Source organism: Neofelis nebulosa, chromosome 5, assembly GCF_028018385.1.
Source record: "Neofelis nebulosa isolate mNeoNeb1 chromosome 5, mNeoNeb1.pri, whole genome shotgun sequence".
Lineage (NCBI taxonomy): Eukaryota > Metazoa > Chordata > Mammalia > Carnivora > Felidae > Neofelis > Neofelis nebulosa.
In genome coordinates, this window is record NC_080786.1 from 86,601,774 (window position 1) to 86,622,440 (window position 20,667).

At 34.2% G+C, this 20,667-nt stretch overlaps 1 protein-coding gene across 23 annotated transcripts in view; it reads left to right on the forward strand.

Annotated features, from left to right (window-relative positions):
- DLG1 (discs large MAGUK scaffold protein 1) overlaps positions 1-20,667 on the forward strand; it is a 275,368-nt gene that overhangs the window by 101,425 nt on the left and 153,276 nt on the right. For all 23 annotated transcript variants that reach the window (XM_058730919.1, XM_058730920.1, XM_058730917.1 and 20 more), the window contains one exon: positions 13,545-13,709. In XM_058730919.1, coding sequence (XP_058586902.1) covers positions 13,545-13,709 — 165 coding nt within the window. The remainder of the gene's footprint in view (positions 1-13,544; positions 13,710-20,667) is intronic.

Consider the following 20,667-nt stretch of genomic DNA (forward strand, 5'->3'; position numbering starts at 1 on the left):
CTGTAGGGGAAAGGCTTGCACTTTTTCCCCATTGAGGATGATATTAGCTGTGGGTCTTTCATATATGGGTCTTCATGATGTTGAGGTATGTTCCTTCTATGCCTGCTTTGTTAAGCGTTTTTATAAAAAATGGATGAGTGTGGGAAAATCTTTTATCTTGGCTTGTCACAATTCTTTTCTTAAAATGCTTTGAGTTAGTAATTCTATTCTTGGGCCTTAGCCTTTCAGCAGTTGCTGTCAGTGGTTTCAGGGATTTTATTTATTTATTTTATTTATTTTTATTTTATTTATTTATTTTTTTACATTTATTTATTCTTGAGACAGAGAGAGACAGAGCATGAACGGGGGAGGGGCAGAGAGAGAGGGAGACACAGAATCAGAAGCAGGCTCCAGGCTCTGGGCCCAGAGCCTGACGCGGGGCTCGAACCCACGGACCGCAAGATCGTGACCTGAGCCGAAGTCGGACGCTCAACCGACCGAGCCACCCAGGTGCCCCGGGGGATTTTAAATTTATTTGTTTTAACTAGGTGAATAGTTGGAAGAATTGTTTACTTAGAGATATTTATCAATTCTGCTACAAGTAATCAATTTTTGGCTAAATTGTTTCCCTTGGTTATATAGATTGGTTTCTATTCATATGGGTTGAAAGCTAAGAATTGTTTAACGATAGGCAATAGTTTAATTGTATCTAACTTTTTCATCCCAGTTCTCAGTTAATGCATGTAATAGTTAATTTTATTAATGAACTGATGAAATAGGAAAAACCATATTGTAGATGCTATCCCAAACCAGCAGTTTTTTTACTAACAACATAGCCCCACTTTAAAACAGTTTGTCTGGAGCTGGCAGTAAGATGGTCTCAAAACAGCTTTTGTCATGGGCAAGAAAAATAAGCTCTAAGCCAGTCTAATATGTTTATATTTAGATGATTCTTCTGTTTCTATTTCTGCAGTTTCATATTAAACCATTGTTAAGAAAAAAACCAGTAAGTGTTTTGGATGCAGTTTTGTATTGCTTTTATCTCATTGAAGATTGATAAATAGGAGAATGATGTTAATGTAATCTGGAAATCACTTTGGTCCATACTTAATTTTTCCTAAACTAGGAAATCCTGTGCCATAGGTATAGGATTATAATTTTATCTGGAGAGTAGAAAAGAAAGCCCTTGGCTCTTTTGCTACCCTGAAAGCAAGGAGTTCTTTGAACTGTATTTAAGAAAATTAAAGACAAATAACCTGCAGCTGGGCCTTTTACCTAGCGATTTACTCCCAACCCAGCATGATTATTTACAGGTGATACATTCCATTGCCTTTTATGCCCATCTTAAAAGTAGCCCAGCTGTATTTGGGGCTTTGACCTATACTGGTCTGACACCCACTGACCCTATTTTAATTGCAGTTGACCCTTGAACAACTTGGGGGTGGTTAGAAGTGCTATTACTCTGCACAGTTGAAAATTGTGAAACTTTTGACCCCCCCCCCCAATACTTAACTACTAATAGCTTACTTTTGACCTTAATGATAACATAAACAGTTTATTAACACGTTTTGTACATGTATTATATGTTGTATTCTTATAATCAAGTAAGCTAGAGAAAACTGTTAAAGAAATCTTAAGAGAAAATACAGTATTGTCCTGTATTTGTAAAAACAGAACAAAACAAAACTGTATATAAGTGGACCCATGCAGTTCAAACCTGTGTTGTTCAAGGGTCAACTGTATAGTGTTGCCAGTATTTTCAGTCCTTTGTGCTGTGGTTGTAGGCCGAGTGACAAAATTAAATGCCTATTTCTTTGTCTCTGAGGCCATTTATTTTGACCTTGAAACTTAAAAGTTTCTTTTAACTCTTGAAAATAATTATTTTTAGCTGTTAAAGATCCAAAAAGTGAAAATAATTCTTTTTGAGAAGAAGTATAAAACATTTCTGCAGTTTTAAATTAATGTATTTTATTGATTATAAGATACACTTTTTTCTAATTTTAACCTTTTTGAATTTCGGAGCATTTGTAGTTGATGCACTTCACAGTTTTGTTGGGTTTTTTCTTTTAAAGGGGTACAAATAAGTGGGGTGCCTTATGATTGATGATGCATTGGATTGGATAAAATATGGTATTAGCTTGTAGATCAGTTTTAGAAGTTAAAATATCCTGGTTTTGATTTTCTGGAAACCCTGTTTTTGAAAGGTCATACTATCATCTCTATGGAGTTTAGAACTGTGGTTTCCAAAAGTTCATAATACAGATTTTGGCAAAGTCTTCTAAATATTTTTTGAAATGGAGGTTTAGATCTTGTTATGAATAATAAGCTGTGAAACTACAAAATAGTTTCCTTTAAAACAAAAAATTTTAGGAGCATCTGGGTGGCTCAGTCAGTTGAGCATCTGACTTCAGGTCAGGTCATGATCTCATGATTCATGAGTTCAAGCCCTGTGTCAGGCTCTGTACTGACAGCTCAGAGCCTGGAGCCTGTTTCAGATTCTGTGTCTTCCTCTCTCTCTGCCCCTCCTCTGTTTCACACTCTGTCTCTTTCTCTCTCTTAAAAATAAGTAAACATCAAAATATTTTAAACAAAAAATTTAAATAAGAAAAATAGCCTTTTTTCTATTATTTTGTTATAGAACCAATCATTTAAAAATTCAGGTTTCTGTTCTTTATAGTCCTAATTTAATAGAGCAAAGTGGAAGTTAGGACTAGAACTATGACTATTGGATTTTACCTTTTTGCCATTTGTAATACCTTGTATCATTACATAAGAATTACTGAATTTCTTATACACAGTATTACATACACATACTTTCTCTATCCCACCTTAAAGTCTGCTGTCATTTCTATAACATATCTAAAAGTGATTATTCTAGGTCATTTTGAAACCAGTACAGCAGTTCTTGGCCCTTATTCCCCTGCCCCTCCCAAACTTACTTAAACTAATTATCCCAAATTCTTTGAGAAACTAATTAAAACTCTGAACATCTCCTCTGAAAAAAATGCTCACACTCCTTTGAAATTGTTTTTACAATTTTAAGGGGTGGTTTTAGGCAGTTATATCTGTTTTTTGTTTTGTTTTTTTTGTTTTTTGCTTTTAGCTTATTATTTAGAAATGCTAGGAAGAAAAATATGAAGAAATGATACTGCCTTGATTTTCACTTTATAGAAATGCTTTTAATGTTGCATCACTAAATATGATGATTGCTGGGCACCTGGGTGGCTCAGTTGGCTAGGCATCTGACTCTTGATTTTTTTATGTCTATATTAATAAGAGCTATCGCCCCCACTCTATTAGGAATGAGTTTAACATTGTGGCAGATACTTAGATGTTCTTTAAGCATCCACTGAGATGATCTCATGAACTTGGTTTTTCTTTGATCTGTTCATATGGTTAAAAAAGCCATGAATACATGAACCATCAATTGAACTTCCTTGTATTCTTTTTGGGCTACATTTCACTTCATGATATTGTATTTAATTTGCTGTTTTTCCTTCCAGAACATTTTTGTCTTCATATTTGAAGTAAGATTAGTTTCTTGTTTTTTAAGGTTCTATAATCTGATTGTCTAATGAATTTGGAAGCTTTTCATCGTCCTCAGGAATGCAAGAATGAGCTATTTTCTTGATAGAATTTCAATGTACTTATAATATGTTTACATTTATTGTGATCATTCATTTTTAATTTCTTTCATCTTATTTTGTATTTATCATAGTTTTCCTGCATGTATTTTAACTCTTTCCTGCCATTTCCTAATTTCTATTAGTTAAAAAACTTTTTCTTTCTTTTTTAAATTTCTTCTCTTTCCTAATGGTTTTTTGAGTTCTCTTTCTATACAAGTCTTTACCATTGAATTTTAAGAAACATTTAAAATATTTATATCAACGTCTAAGTTTTATTTATCCCCATATTTATAGACACCCACAGTACCATACCCAGCACCTCTGTTTTTATTGAAATTTGGAAATTAGGTTCCAAACTGTCGGTGATTCTGTCTGTGCATTCCTCAACATACAATATTCACCTGTTTTAGAAATTCACATTAAACTGTACCACTGCTCTTAAGTTGATGTTTTATTTATTGCTTTCTTACAAGTATGTTGGGAGTACGTGGAACAATGCTAGTAAAATGTATGTGGTGTAAAATATTTCTTTTTAGTTTATTACTGGAAGACCAAGTATTTATAGGTTGAGTGGTAGGTAAGGAGATATTTACAAACTGACAATTATGTTTAATTCTGGTCAACATTAATTTAAGGACTTTATACTAGTAAAATAGTGTTTTACTTCACTATTCACTATTCACTTCATTTCTTCATTTCAACGATTGTCAATTTTCTAATAGATTTGAATATCTGCATGCTTTCCATTATCAGAAAACTTTATTAAGAAACAGTTCTGGAAAATACATAACTGCAGTGAAGTAGTAACATAGTTACATTGCAAATTAAAACAGCTTTTAAGTGACAGTTGTCAGTAATTAAAATAATGATGCCAGTATTGTTAATCAAGATTAAGAGCAATGGAAGGTTTGATACTAAAGATACCAGCTTTAAAAACATAAAAACGAATGAGGAAATTTCTAAATGGGTACTTAGAAATGTTCTTACTACAGTCATTTTTAAATCTTCTTCCTCCTTTATGCTCTTCTCATCCCCATTTTGTAATTCTTTTCTAGTACAAGTGTTAAGTTAGACTTGGACCACTTGGCTCAGTTTTATGCATTCTTCTGTATTAGCAAACTGGTTTTATATGAAATTTTAATGTTAAACATTTTTCGGTAATTGGTTGAGATCAATCTTTAGGTAATAAGAAATACAGACGAATATTACACAATGTAATGGTGGGCTGGAAAGCTACTTGGAAATACTTTCTCAAGTAATAATTGTAACTCTAGGGTCCCTGTTTTCAATCATTAGTAAAAAATAGAATTCTCCTTTTGGTAGCTATATTTTGTTGTATTAAGCTTCTTTAAAAGGCAACTCTGAGATGAAGAAGAGATTTTTACTGGCTAGAGATAAGAAAAGATATTTGCAGTGGATTAAAGCCAGTCAAGTAGGTGTAATCCATCCATTTATAATAACATTTTATTTTAAAGTTTATATATTTTGAGAGACAGAGAGCAAGTGATAGAGGGGTGGAGAGAGAAGGAGAAAGAATTCCAAGCAGGCTCCGCACTGTCAGCGTGGAGCCTGATTGTGGGGCTCAAAATCACAAACCACAAGATCCTGACCAGAGCAGACGTCAGATGCTTAAATGACTGAGCCACGCAGGTGCCCCTGATGACATTTTAATAATAGTTTTAAAATTAATCTATTCACATACCATAACATTCACCCCTTTAAAGTGTATAGTTTTGGGGGCGCCTGGGTGGCGCAGTCGGTTAAGCGTCCGACTTCAGCCAGGTCACGATCTCGCGGTCTGTGAGTTCGAGCCCCGCGTCAGGCTCTGGGCTGATGGCTCGGAGCCTGGAGCCTGTTTCCAATTCTGTGTGTCTCCCTCTCTCTCTGCCCCTTCCCCGTTCATGCTCTGTCTCTCTCTGTCCCAAAAAAAATAAATAAAAAACGTTGAAAAAAAAAAATTAAAAAAAAAAAAAATAAAGTGTATAGTTTTGTGCACAAGGTTGTATAGCCATCATTACTAACTTCAGAACATTTTCATCACCGAAAAAAAACCTCTGTACCTACCAGCAGTTGGTTCCTATTTCATCCTCTCCCAGTCTTTGAAAATCACTTATCAAGTTCTATGAACTTGCCTATTCTGAACGTCTCGTATAAACGGAGTTATACAGCCTATGGTTTTTGTTTCCAGCTTTTTTCACTTAGTGTACTTTCAAAGTTTCATGTTGTAGGATATGTAAATATGAATAATATTCCATTGTATGGATATACCACATTTTGTTTATCCATTTATAAATTGATAGACATTTGGGTTGTTTCCACTTTGGGGCTGTTATGAATAATAATACTATGAATATTTGGGGCTGTTATGAATAATAATACTATGAATATTGGTGTACAAGTTTTTGTGTGGGTGCACCTTTTCAGTTCTCTTGGATAGTATAGTAAGAGTGAAATTACTCAGTCACATGGTAACTCTTTTTACCTTTTGAGGAACTGCCAAACTGTTTTCTGGAATGGCTATACTATTTTATTCCTCCTCCCTCTCCCTGCCCAGCACTGAGGATTCTCATTTCTCCATATCCTCACCAAAATGTATTATATTTTCAGTCTTTTTTATTATGACCATCCTAGTAGATATGAAGTGATAACTCATTGTGGTTTTGGTTTGCATTTTTGTAATAACAAATGATGGTTGAGCTTTTTTTGTGTGTACTTACTGGCTATTTATATATCTTTGGAGAAGTGTCTGTTTAAATCCTTTGCCCATTTTAAAATTGAGTTGTCTTTTTATTGTTGAGCTGTAAGGATTCATTATGTATTCAGGAGACTTATCAGATACACTATGTATTCTAGATAGTGTTACCAAAAAATGATGTGCAAATATTTTCACCCATACTGTGGGTTTTCACTTTTTTGATAGTGCTCTTTGGTGAACAAAAGTTTTTCATTTATATTGAATCAAATTTACCTGTTTTTTTTTTCCTTTGGTTTCTTGTGATTTCGATATTGTAAGTAGGAAACATTGCCAAATCCAAGGTTATAAAGATGTATACTTATGTTTTCTTCTAGGAGTTTTATGTTTTAGCTCTTATATTTAGGTCTTGATCCATTTTGAATTAGTTTTTGTACATAGTGTTAGAGGTCTTATTTAATTACCTTCCTTCCAGTTGTTTCAGCATCATTTGTTGAAACGACTGTTCTTTCCCCCATTAAATTCTCTTGGCACCCATGTTGACTATAAACATAGTGGTATGTTTCTCCACTTTTAATTCTGCTCCCTTGATACATGTCTATCCTTACACCAGTATCACCATCTTGACTAATACAGCTTTGTAGATTGTCTTGAAATGGGGATGCGTGGGTCCTCTACTTTGCTTTTCTGTGTAAAGATTGTTTTAACTATTCTGGGTCTTATGCAACCCCATCTGAATATTAGGATCAGCCTGTCATTTGCTGAAAAAAAGCCAAATGCGGTTTTGACCAGTAGTGCATTCAATATCTAAAAACCTCTTCATTGCTTTAAGAGGGTGATAGGGAACCAGTTTTATTTTTTTTAATCTGTCTTTAAAACTGGTAAGTTCATGTGTGAACCATACCAATAGGTAACTAAGTAGTAGGTGAAGGGAAATATTTTTTATATATGTATACCATTTAATACATGAAAATGAAATAGTAGAATTAGATTGTTACCATTTTGCAGCCCCCAGTGAATGAATTGATTTAGGCATTGAATATCAAGGCCTGCTAACATCACAAAAAGACATAACCAGACATTATGTGCTTCTTAATAAGAGGACACAGTACCAACTGTAGTCTTGCCAAAAGGATTAAACATGAGACTGATCAGGTTATTGCATTTAGCTGCCACTTTGCAGGAAATACAGAAGCCAGAGGACCACATTGAATGGTTCCATGAGTATAGAGTGATTTTTACTGGGAAACCCTAGTTTATTATTTTTTAATGTATTTTTTATTTTTAATATACTTTGTCAAATTGGCTAACATACAGTGTGTAAAGTGTGCTCTTGCTTTTGCGGGTAGATTCTTGTGGTTCATCGCTTATATGCAACACCTAGTGCTCATCCCAACAAGTGCCCTCCTCAATGCCCATTACCTGTTTTCCTCTCTCCCCCACCTCCCCATCCACCCTCAGTTTGTTCTCTGTATTTAAGAGTCTCCTATGGTTTGCCTCCCTCCTTCTCTGTTTGTAACTGTGTTTTTTTCAAACCCTTCCCTTCCCCCATGGTCTTCTGTTAAGTTTCTCAAGATCACATATGAGTGAAAACATATGATACCTGTCTTTCTCTGACTGACTTATTTTACTTAGCATAATACCTTCCAGTTCTATACACATTGCTGCAAATGACATGATGTCATTCTTTCTCATTGCCAAGTAGTATTCCATTGTATATATCAACCACATCTTCTTTATCCGTTCGTCAGTTGATGGACATTTAGACTCTTTCCATAATTTGGCTATTATTGAAAGCGCTGCTATAAACATTGGTGTACATATGCCCTATGAATCAGCACTCCTGTATGCTTGGATAAATTCCTAGTAGTGCTGTTGCTGGGTCATAGGGTAGTTCTATTTTTAATTTTTTGAGGAACCTCCACAATGTTTTCCAGAGCAGCTGTAACCAGCTTGCATTCCCACCAACAGTGCAAGAGGGTTCCTGTTTCTCTACATCCTTGCCAGCATCTGTTGTTTCCTAAGTTGTTAACTTTAGCCACTCTGACTGGTGTGAGGTGGTATCTCAGTGTGGTTTTGGTTTGTACTTCCCTGATAGTGAGTGATGTTGAGCATCTTTTCACATGTCTGTTGGCCATCTGGATGTCTTCTTTGGAAAAGTGTCTATTCATGTCTCTGCCCATTTCTTCACTGGATTATTTATTTTTTGGGTGTTGAGTTTGGTAAGTTCTTTATAGATTTTTGGATACTAACCCTTTATCCAATATGTCATTTGCAAATATCTCCCATTCTGTCGGTTGCCTTTTAGTTTTGTTGATTGTTTCCTTTGCAGTGCAGAAGCTTTTTATTTGGATGAGGTCCCAGTAGTTCATTTTTGCTTTTAATTCCCTTGCCTTTGGAGATGTGTCGAGCAAGAAATTGCTGTGGCTGGGGTCAAAGAGGTTGTTGCCTGATTTCTCCTCTAGGGTTTTGATGGTTTCCTGTCTCATGTTTAGGTCTTTCATCCATTTTATTTTTGTGTGTGATATAAGAAAGTGGTCTAGTTTCATTCTTCTGCATGTTGCTGTCCAGTTCTCCCAGCATCATTTGCTAAAGAGATGGTCTTTTTTCCATTGGATACTCTTTCCTGCTTTGTCAGAGATTAGTTGGCCATACATTTGTGGGTCCAATTCTGAGTTCTCTATTCCATTGGTCTATGTGTCTGTTTTTGTGCCAATACCATGCTTTCTTGATTATTACAGCTTTGTAGTAGAAGCTAAAGTCTAGGATTGTGATGCCTCCCGCTGTGGTTTTCTTTTTCAATATTACTTTGGCTATTTGGGGTCTTTTGTGGTTCCATACAAATTTTAGCATTGTTTGTTCTAGCTTGGAGAAGAATGCTGGTGCAATTTTGATTGGGATTGCATTGAATGTGTAGATTGCTTTGGGTAGTATTGACATTTTAACAATATTTATTCTTCCAGTCCGTGAGCATGGAATGTTTTTCTGTTTCTTTGTGTCTTCTTCAATTTCCTTCATAAGTTTTCTATAGTTTTCAGCATACAGATCTTTTATATCTTTGGTTAGGCTTATTCCTAGGTATTTTATGGTTCTTGGTGCAATTATAAATGGGATCAATTTCTTGATTTCTCTTTCTTTTGCTTCATTATTGATGTATAGAAATGCAACTGATTTCTGTACCTTGATTTTGTACTCTGCGACTTTGCTGAATTCTTGTATCAGTTCTAGCAGACTTTTGGTGGAATCTTTCGGGTTTTCTGTGTAGAGTATCACGTCTTCTGCAAAAAGTGAAAGTTTAACTTCTTCTTGGCCAATTTTGATGCCTTTATTTCATTTTGTTGTCTGATTGCTGATGCTAGGACTTCCAACATTATGTTAAACAACAGCGGTGAGAGTGGAAATCCCTGTTGTGTTCCTGATCTCAGGGGGAAACTTCTCAGTTTTTCCCCATTGAAGATGATATTAGCTATGGGCTCTTCATATATGACTTTTATGATGTTTAAGTATGTTCCTTCTATCCCAACTTTCTTGAGGGTTTTTATTAAGAAGGGATGCTGTATTTTGTCAAATGCTTTTTCTACATCTATTGACGGATGATCTTTTGATCATATGATCCCGTCATATGATCTTTTGATCATATGATCCCGTCATATGATCTTTTGATCATATGATCCCGTCATATGATCTTTTGATCATATGATCCCGTCATATGATCTTTTGATCATATGATCCCGTCATATGATCTTTTGATCATATGATCATATGACCTTTTAACTTTGTTAAAGTATATTTATAACTTCAGCCTCACATTGATGTATCACATTGATTGGTTTGCGAATATCGACCCAGCCCTACAGCCCAGGAATGAATCCCACTTGATCATGGTGAATAATTATTTTAATATGTTGTTGAATTCAATTTGCTAGTATCTTGTTGAGAATTTTTGCATCCATGTTCATCAGGGATATTGACCTGTAATTCTCCTTTTTTTGTGGGGTCTCTGTGTGGTTTGGGAATCAAGGTAATGCTGGCTTCATAGAATAAGTCAGGAAGTTTTCCTTCCGTTTCTATTTTTTGGAACAGCTTGAGAAGGGTAGGTATTAACTCTGCTTTAAATGTCTGGTAGAATTCCCCTGGGAAGCCATCCAGTCCAGGACTCTTGTTTGTTGGGAGATTTTTGGTAACTGATTCAATTTCTTCACTAGTGATAGGTCTGTTAAACTTTCTGTTTCTTCCCTTTTGAGTTTTGATAGTGTGTACGTGTCTAGGAAAGTGTCCATTTCTTCCAGGTTGTCCAGTTTGTTGGCATGTAATTTTTCATAGTATTCTCTGATAATTGCTTGTATTTCTGAGGGACTGGTTGTAATAATTCCATTTTCATTCATGATTTTATCTATTTGGGTCCTCTCTCTTTTCTTTTTGAGAAGTCTGGCTAGGGGGTTGTCAATTTTGTTTATTTTTTTTGAAAAACCAGCTCTTTGTTTCATTGACCTGTATGGGGTTTTTTGGTGTTTTTATTATTATTATTATTATTCAATTTCTTCTTTAATTGCCTGTTGACTCATTCATTCTTTAGTAAGATGTTCTTTAACCTCCATGTATTTGGAGGTCTCCCAAACTTTTTCCTGTGGTTGATTTCAAGTTTCATAGCATTGTGATCTGAAAATGTGCATGGTATCATCTCAATATATACACACATTCACAGACATACACACAGAGACATATACACATGAAGATATATATATATACATATATACATATATATATGTATATATATACACACACATACACATTGCATATGCATATACATATGATTATACATACATACACATACATAAGTGTAGAATTGCTTTGCTTTAAAATGTTCAAACTGTGTTTGTTAGCTTCAAAACATGCTTTTCTCATTCATTAATCCATGTCTTCAGCTTTTCCTATTAAAATAAGTAGATTTTTACCCATTTTAATATCTACATAATTTTTGTAGAATGTACCAATATTTATTTACCTTTTGTTGTTTTATTGATAAGAAGCTTGTTTCCAATTTTTCTTCATTCCAAACTATACTGTAGTGAACATCTTTCTGCATGTACTCTCTCCCAAGTACATATTAAGTTTTGGAGTACCCGTTAAGTATGAAAAGATGATTATGAGGGAGAGCCTGGGGAGAAGGAAAAAAAAGAGAAGATGATAATCAAGTTTCCTTCCGTATAATTGTATCTCCTATTAAGATATAGAAGTACTTAGATTTTGTTTCTGCCCAATTGAGCATTTAAACTGTGTTGGGGTGCCTGGGTGGCTCAGTCAGTTAAGCGTCTGACTTTGGCTCAGGTCATGATCTTGCAGGCTGTGAGTTTGAGCCCTTCATTGGGCTCTGTGCTGACTGACAGCTGAGAGCCTGGACCTGCTTCAGATTCTATGTCTCCTTTTCTCTCTGCCCTACCCCCCCCCCCCATTCTCTCTCTGTCTGTCAAAAATAAATAAATGTTAAAAAAATTTAAACACTGTTAAAATATGTTAAACTTTGTTAAAGTATATTTATAACTTCAGCCTTACTCAGGATAAAGTTAGAGAGTTCTTTTCACTGGTTTTGAAAATAATTTGAGGTTTACATGTAAAAACATTTCTTCTATCATGTTAAATGAACTGGCAAATATTGATGTGAATCTGATTGTTTTCCATGTAATTACCATTTCATAGAAGGATGTTATTTAAAGTGGTGATGTTGGAGGTTGTGCAATAACTTTCAGCAGTCAAATTCATAGTTAAAAGGATTTTTTATATATTTTACAATGCACATGTTTGTGATTCACTGATGTTATATCTAAGATTAGTTTCTAGAAGTGGAATTACCGCTTGTACCGCTTGTTGAAAAGATGGTCTTTTCCCTATTGAATAGTCTTGGCACCCTTGTTGAAAATAATTTGATCATTTATGTGAAGGTTTACTTCTGGACTTTTATTCTGTTCCATTGGTCTGTACATTTGTATTTATGCCAGTACCAAACTGTTTTGAATACTGTAACTTCATAGTAAGTTTTGAAATGAGGAACTGTGAGTCCTCCAGCTTTATTCTTTTTCATGATTATTTTGGCAGTTCAGGTTCCTTGAGATTCCACATGAATTTTAGAATGGGTTTTTCTCTTTCTGCAAAAAAATGTCATTGGGATTTTGACAGAGATTGTAAATTGCTTTGGGTAATATTGACATCTTAATAATACTAAGTCTTCCAATCTATAAACACAGGATGTGTTTCCATTTTTTTTCTGTCATCTTTAATTTGTTTCAGCAGTATTTTATAGTTTTCATTGTACAAGTAAAGTTTATTCCCAAGTATTTTATTCTTTTTGATGATATTGTAAATGGAACTGTTTTTGTAATTTTCTTTTTAGATTATATATAGAAACGCAACTGAATTTTGTGTTGACTTTGTATCCAGCTACTTTGCTGAATTCATTAGCTCTAACAGCTTTTTTGCTGAGTCTTTAGGGTTTTCTACATATAACATTATATCATCTGCAGACAGAGATCATTTTACTTCTTCTTTCCAATTTGGGTGCCTTTTATTTTTTTTTTCTTGCCTAATTGCTCTGGGTGCAACTTCCAGTACTGTGATGAATTGAGGTGGTAAATTTAACCTAAATTAATCACAGTTTACCATCCCATGTTTTCCCCTGGTAGTTGCAAGACTTCAACAGATTCCAGAGTTCCAGAATAGTTACATCAGACAGTTTCTGCATGTGTAATTGTTGTCTAAGTGGAAAGACAAATTCTTTGTGCTTCCTATTCACCCATCTTCCCAGAATCTGAATTTTTTTTTTTTTTTTTTTTTTAAGTTTATTTTTGAGACAGAGAGAGAGAGACAGAGCATGAACGGGGGAGGGGCAGACAGAGAGGGAGACACAGAACTGGAAGCAGGCTCCAGACTCTGAGCCATCAGCCCAGAGCCCGACGCGGGGCTCGAACTCACGGTCTGTGAGATAGTGACCTGAGCTGAAGTCGGACACTTAACCAACTGAGCCACCCAGGCGCCCCAGAATCTGAATTATTTTTAATCAAATAATTTTATTAAAATTTGGAATGACTTTAAAATGGAGGCCTATTTCTCTCAGACTTTCTGCATTAAACCATACAGTACACTTTTCATACAGTTAAATATTATTGAGTATTTGGTTAGTTATGAAACCATGATTCAAATTGAACTCACTTTGCCTTTCAGGGCTTTTTCATATTTAATAATTTTTCTTACAGAAATACCGGTATCAGGATGAAGATACACCTCCTCAAGAGCACATATCCCCACAAATCACTAATGAGGTGATAGGTCCGGAATTAGTTCATGTCTCAGAAAAGAACCTGTCAGAAATTGAGAATGTCCATGGATTTGTTTCCCATTCTCATATTTCACCAATAAAGGTAAGATGATGACTTTATTTTGTTGCTATGAATTATATATTACTTTTGTTACTTGTATAGCTAATGCTCAGAAAGAACTATTCTTTTATGTAGAATTTTTACCTCTTATTTCTGGTTTCTTAGTTATAAGAATTTTATAATATTTATTAGCATTCTAAAAACACTTTTAAAGATATATTTTATTAAAAGAATTTATTCAGTGATTCTAAGCCTAAAAATTCCCACAAAGGAAATAACTTATGTTTCAAATATTACTCATTGGAATATTTTAAAAATTTGTTTTAAATGTTAGTATATGTTTTAAATGTTATAGACAAAGAGCATTAATACTGGCATTAACTCCCCTCAGAAATAACCACAATCCTAGTTTCTTATAAAGCTCTACCACATATTTAGATTTCTAATAATATATTGTTTATTTTGCCAATCTTAAATTTTATATAAGTAGCATATACCGTATATAATCTCAACTTGACTTCTTTTGCTCAATATTATATTCCTAAGAGTATTTTTACTGCTCTAGAGTTTTCTTTTATTAACATGCTATAAAAAACATAGGTTATGTATAAATATCTTCGTGGGTAACACCAGATTATTTTCCAAGTGGTGGTATATTTTACCTTTTCAGCAGCAATATTTGAGTTTTAAATGATCCATATTCTCATCAATGCGTGGTGTTATTATTTTTGCCATATTTTGGGCTTGGAATAGTATCTCATTGTGACTTTAATGTTCATTTCTCTGTTTGATAATAAGGTTGAAAATATCGGTCATTTAGGTTTTCTCTTCTGTGATACATAAACTCTCAAGATTTTTGCTTATTTATATGGTCTTGGGTTGTCCTTTCTACTGATTTGTATAAGTTCTTTATATATTCTGAATACTAATCATTTGTTGATTTTATGTATTGTGAATAAGGATAATTTTTTTCCTAGTAAAAATCTTCTGTTTTATAATTTTCTTTGAGGGATGATTTTGTATTACTGGTTAAAAATTTTAATCGTTGTAGTATCATTTAGATTTTCTATTGATAGTTTTGCTAGGTTATTTTTTTTCTAGGAATTTGTCCATTTCATATTTATTTCAAAATATTATTAATATCCTGTGAGGTATTTTTTTTTTTTTTTTGTCTATAGCATATTTAAGTGTGGCTCCTTTTTCATTCCTAGTAATTACTTGTGCCTTGTTTTGTTTTTTTCCCCCTTGATCATTCTTGCCAAAAGATGGTCTTGTCAAAGATTCATCTCTTTTTAAAAACTCTTGTGTTCTTCGGGCACCTGGGTGGCTCAGTTGGTTAAGCCTCTGACTTCAGCTCAGGTCATGGTCTCACAGTTTGTGCATTCTAGCCCCACATTGGGCTCCTGTGCTGAGAGCTGCTTCAGATTCTGTGTCTCCTTCTCTCTCTCTCTCTGCCCCTCCCCCACCTCTTAAAAATAAAAATAAACATTAAAAAAATCTTTTTAAATCTTGTATTCTTCCCCCATGTGCTGCTATCCCCACCCTCCTTGTTTTCATACACACATATACCTACATAATACACATGTTCATGTACATCTATAAATACAAATGTGTGGATAGCCTGCATATAAATTACAGATTTTGTTTGGTAAGGAGCAGTCTGATCTTCCCTTGGGAGACTAAATGAGAGATACAAAGAAGAAAAAATCGGTTGGCTATTAGTGACATAGACAATTCTCTTTTTATCTTTTCCCCTTTCTCCTCTTACCATGATTATTTTTTTCTCTTCTACTTTCTTTGGGTTTATTTTTTTCTCCCTAGTTTCTTAAGTTGGTTGCTTATTGTTAATAGTATCAGTATTTGAGTTTGTAAAATTTCCTTTAAATATCACTTTAGCTGTATCCCACAAGTTTTAACATGTAATTTTTTTTTATTCTAACATTTCCTTTATTTATTTATTTATTTATTTATTTACTTACTTACTTACTTACTTACTTACTTACTTATTTTTGCCCCATGAATTATTTAGAGGTATGTTGCTTAATTTTTAAACATACTGATACAGTGAGGGTGGTCCAAAAATCCAGAAGGGGGTTCCTGCAGGACCAGCCAAAAGGATACTTGGCTTTGTGCAGGATAGAAATCAAACAGGAGCTGGAGAAAGTGAAAGCAGAGTTTACTGAGTAGCATAAGTGACAGGTAAAGAATAGTAGATGGAATGTCTGTGAGACTCTGAAAAGAAAGGAGAATGAGTGTCTTTGTTGCTTGGGGCCTGGGGTTTATATTGTAAAGGGGTCCAGGATATGTGTTCCTTCAGGAATCCAGCGGAGGGTCTAATCAGAGGCAAATGTCAGGTGAGTAATAGGTTTTGTTTTATAAATCATGAAAGGTAGAGGGTATTGATGCTAGCTAGTGTCAGCCAAGGCTTTTTAAAAGCTAACATCCCGGAACGTGTTTGGGATCTGACTCTTCTTAGGTGTTATCAGGTGTTTGGGGGGCCTAGGACAAAACCCAGAGAATGGTGAACTTTCTTGTTTCCTCCTTGGAGTGGGAACTTAGTGTCTCTGGTTTTTACTCAGGTGCAAAATATCGAACACGAGTAAATGGGGGCTCCAGTAGAAAAACAGCAGAAATGGAACCTTTCTAAAATGTAGTTCCTTCAGCTTCTCTATCTCAATAGGAGACATTTATTCCTTTCATATCTTACATTAGGTTATATTTTCTCATGTCCAATTTCCATCTGTTTCTCTTCCTTTAATGGTTATCCTAGAAATTTTAATACACATTTAAAAAAAAATTTTTTTTAACGTTTATTTATTTTTGAGACAGAGAGAGACAGAGCATGAACAGGGGAGGGTCAGAGAGAGAGAGACACACAGAATCTGAAACAGGCTCCAGGCTCTGAGCAGTCAGCACAGAGCCGGACGCGGGGCTCGAACTCACATACTGCGAGATCGTGACCTGAGCCAAAGTCGGACGCCCAACCGACTGAGCCACCCAGGCGCCCCTTAATACACATTTTTAACTTACAAAAATCTCAAGTCAAGAAATCTCTTCTATCCTCATTCTGAATAACATAACTTTAGAACACTTGAATTGGAAGCACTGTGTCCTGCTTTATATGCTGTTCTTGTCAGTCTATGCCTAGTTTCTGTTGCCTGAATTAATATAACCTATTACTTTAGTCAAAAAATTCTCCCAGGTAGGTATAATTCTTTGTTTCTGATATTTTGAATATCTGGTCATTCTGATTGTTATAAACTATGCAAAGCCAGTTTGCACACACTCAACTCCTCAGTCTTGGTAAGTGTTTTGGTAGTTACTTCTGTATATATGCAGATTCTGATAGAGGCATGGGCAGTGAGCGTCCCACCCCCTTTTTAAAAGTTAAATATAAACAAACTGATGAACATTAAAGAATACGTGGAAAGCCCTCACAGTTGACCCTGGGCATTGCTAAACTAAATGTAAGATTGAGTGCACCTATAGCTAGTAGAGGACTAGCAGAAGTGAACTTTCTCATTGACTGTTGTGTAAATTTTTGAAAGCTTTTAAATAAAGTTGATTATATGATTTTGGAAAAATATCACCTGCTAGAATATTAGTTTTGATTATTAAATAATACACATTTAACATTTATTAAACATCTATGTTAGTAACTGTTAGATTTCAGTGATTAGTATTTTTTATGGAGAGATATAACAATATATAACATGAGAAAATAAAGAGAAAAATTAAATTTTTGGAGGTGTCTGAAAAAAGAAAATTGACTTTTGGATAAAGTGTTGAAGGGTGTGCACAAGATGCCAATTCAGAGGAGAAGGCAGTTACTGGGGAAAATAAGTACAGTAGCAGGGTGATAATCAGGGTAAAAATACAGGAAGATTCATGATACTGTAGCTTAGGGAACTTATTCGGAAATGAGTGTAAGGTGTGAAGGGTCTCAATCCAGAGCTGATGAGTGGCCTTATGAGGGGTTTGCCACCATAACATGTGCTATGAAATAATCTATTAGGTTCTTGCAGTGCTGGTGCTGATTCTTATTACTGAAATAATGAATGAAATAAGATAGTGATTGAAAGTTACTTTATTCAGGCCTTATTTAACCTGAAGGTAATTATGATTTAAGACTCTGAAAGGGAAACTTTCTTGCCAGTCCTGGGCAGTTTGAAGGAAGAAATTGTCAGTATAATGGTGAAAATGGAAGAAAAAGACATAGTGGATAAATTTTTGTGGTGTATAAGAATCTTTTTAAAAAGCTTACATTTTAAACAGTTATAAATATAATAGTATATCATAATAAGAACAGTGTCAAGATTCCTAAAACAGACAATGAGCTGAGAATTAGGAAAAATGGTAAACAGTAAATTGAAAAAATAAAAGTCCAGCCTGTTTCAAAATATATTTAAGTCAGGATGAAGTGACAAGGAGGGCAGTAGGTACATGGAGGCAGCTTGGTATGGGATGTTGCACTGATCACTGAGGGAATTATATTTGGCTTTGTTGTCAATGACGAGGAAACTTATGTTCAAATCAATATGTGCAAAAGTAAACATAGTTAAGCAGGACTTGAAATTGAAGATAGAACAGTGTGTTAGCAGGTAATTATTTTAAATAAGTATATCTCCTAGCCTGGATACATTTCATCCAGTAGTACTGAGAACAGTATCAAATGAAATCACTAGCAGTAGTTGGTAGTTTTTCCAATGTGAGAAGTGAGGGTAACAGAAAAGATAGTCATAAGCAAATATATGCCTATTAAACTAGTACAGGAATAGAATCTTTCCCATTTTGAGTATATTATGCATACCTTTTGAAATGAGTTTTGTTTTCACATCTCTGGAATATATTAAAATGTTGTTGAATTTTACTTCTCTTTTTTGGATGGCCCTGATGTATTAAGGTAAGCTTATGGTTTGCATACAGTTTGACCACAAGATGGTGCTCAGACAGAAGGTATTGGTATATGATCAGAGTTTTTCTAAGCAAATAATCCATCTGTGTCATCAGTCTTCTCAGCTTAGTCTTGTCCAAGAAGAAAACATAGGCAGTAATCTCCTTGACATAGGTCTCAGTGATGATTTTTTGAAAATGACACCATAAGCAAAAGAAACAAAAGCAAAAATAAACTAAATGGGATTATATCAAGCTAAAAAGCTTTCTGCTCAGCAAAGGAATTCATGCCACCAAGATGAAAAGGCATACTACTGAATGGGAGAAAATAATGGCAAATCATGGATAATTAATGGATAAGGAGCCATATCCAAAATACGTAAGGAACTCCTACAACTCAATAGCAAAAAAAAACTGATTAAAAAATGCCAGAAGATCTGAATATTCATTTTTTCCAAAGAAGACCTTGGATAGCCAACAGGTACATGAAAACATAGATACCCAACATCATTAATCATCAGGGAAATGCAAGTCAAAACCACAGTGAGATATTACCTCACACCTTTTAGAATGACTATTAACAAAAGGACAAGAAATAATAAGTGTTGGCAAGAAACCCTCATGTACTGTTGGTGGGAATGCAAATTGGTAAAACCATTATAGAAAATACTATGGAAGTTCATCAGAAAATTAAAAATAAAACTACCATATGATTCAGCAGATCTGCTTCTGTGTATTTATTTGAAGAAAATGAAAACACTAATTCAAAAAGATACATGCACCCCCATGTTCATTGCAGCATTATTTATAGTAGCCAAGATATGGAAACAACCTAAGTATCCATCAGTGGAAGAGTGGTTGAAGAAAACATGGTACATGTGGTCAAAGAGAATGAAATTTTGCCTTTTGTGACAACATGGTTTGACTTTGAGGGCACTATGCTAATAAGTCAGAGAAAGACAAAAACCAGTGATCTCTTATAATATGGACAAAAGATTGGTGGTTATAAGACACAGGGAAATGGGAGAAGTAGGTGAACTGTGTGTTTTTTGTTCTGTTTAAAATATTATTTAAAGTCTTCTCTTAGTACAGTTGTACATTTTGAAATTTAATACGCCAGATCATAAAGATAAAAGTGTAAGGAAAATACCTATTATGTAGCATTTACAGTATATTAGCTTTGCAGTTACTTAGTAATTTATTTATTTATTTAGTATTTTAGAGTTTTAATATTGTTTTTCCTCTCAACCTCTTACATTTTTTACTGAGATTATTTAATCCTTGCTTTTGTTACTATACCTGAAGACTTGTGAGTTTATTTTTTGAACTTGGAATGGTGAGCAAATTGAGGGCCTACTTATTCTGTATATATTTCTGAATGGTCCTTACTTTCATTTCATGTTATGAAATAAATTTCTCACAGTCATAAGTTTTTCAAAATCATATTTTAGGTTATGTAATAATCCGCTAAGTGGATATATTCAGTTTACTTAAGCTTTATTGTTTAGAGTTCTATTATAGTTAATATTATCATTTTTTGACTAAAAGTAAACTACAGAAAAAAGAATGTTAAAATCATATTTAAATGTTAATAGTTATTCAGTGATTTTGACATTGTGTATTTTTTTAATTCATTATTTTAAATAGACTTTCCAGGTTCCCTAATGATTGCTTAAATTTTGTTTTAATGGAATAGAGTTTATTTTCAACTCTGCTATATGAGTAGGGCTATTCTAAAGCAGAAATCAGTGAGGAATTGGTCACCTTTGATCTCCCAATCAAATCCTATGAAATCAGTTGTGATTTAGGTACACATAGGTTTTGTATGCATGTATTGACTACTGGGCAATGGATGAGATGATCCTAGATTTTTGTAGCTTAGATAACAGGTCAGTTTCATAAAGAAGCCCTTCCAAATCTCATAGTTGCTTTGTTAATATCAATGGATTTGAAAATCCATGCATTGAAAAGTACTTTTCCCAGTACTTAAAGGATATATGAGATGGAATGCGTAACCTATCAGCTTTAGATTATTTTTGAGCTGTTTGGCTCCCTAGGATAGGAATTCTATGTACACAAATGGCTTACTGTTCATTGTTTGTATTAT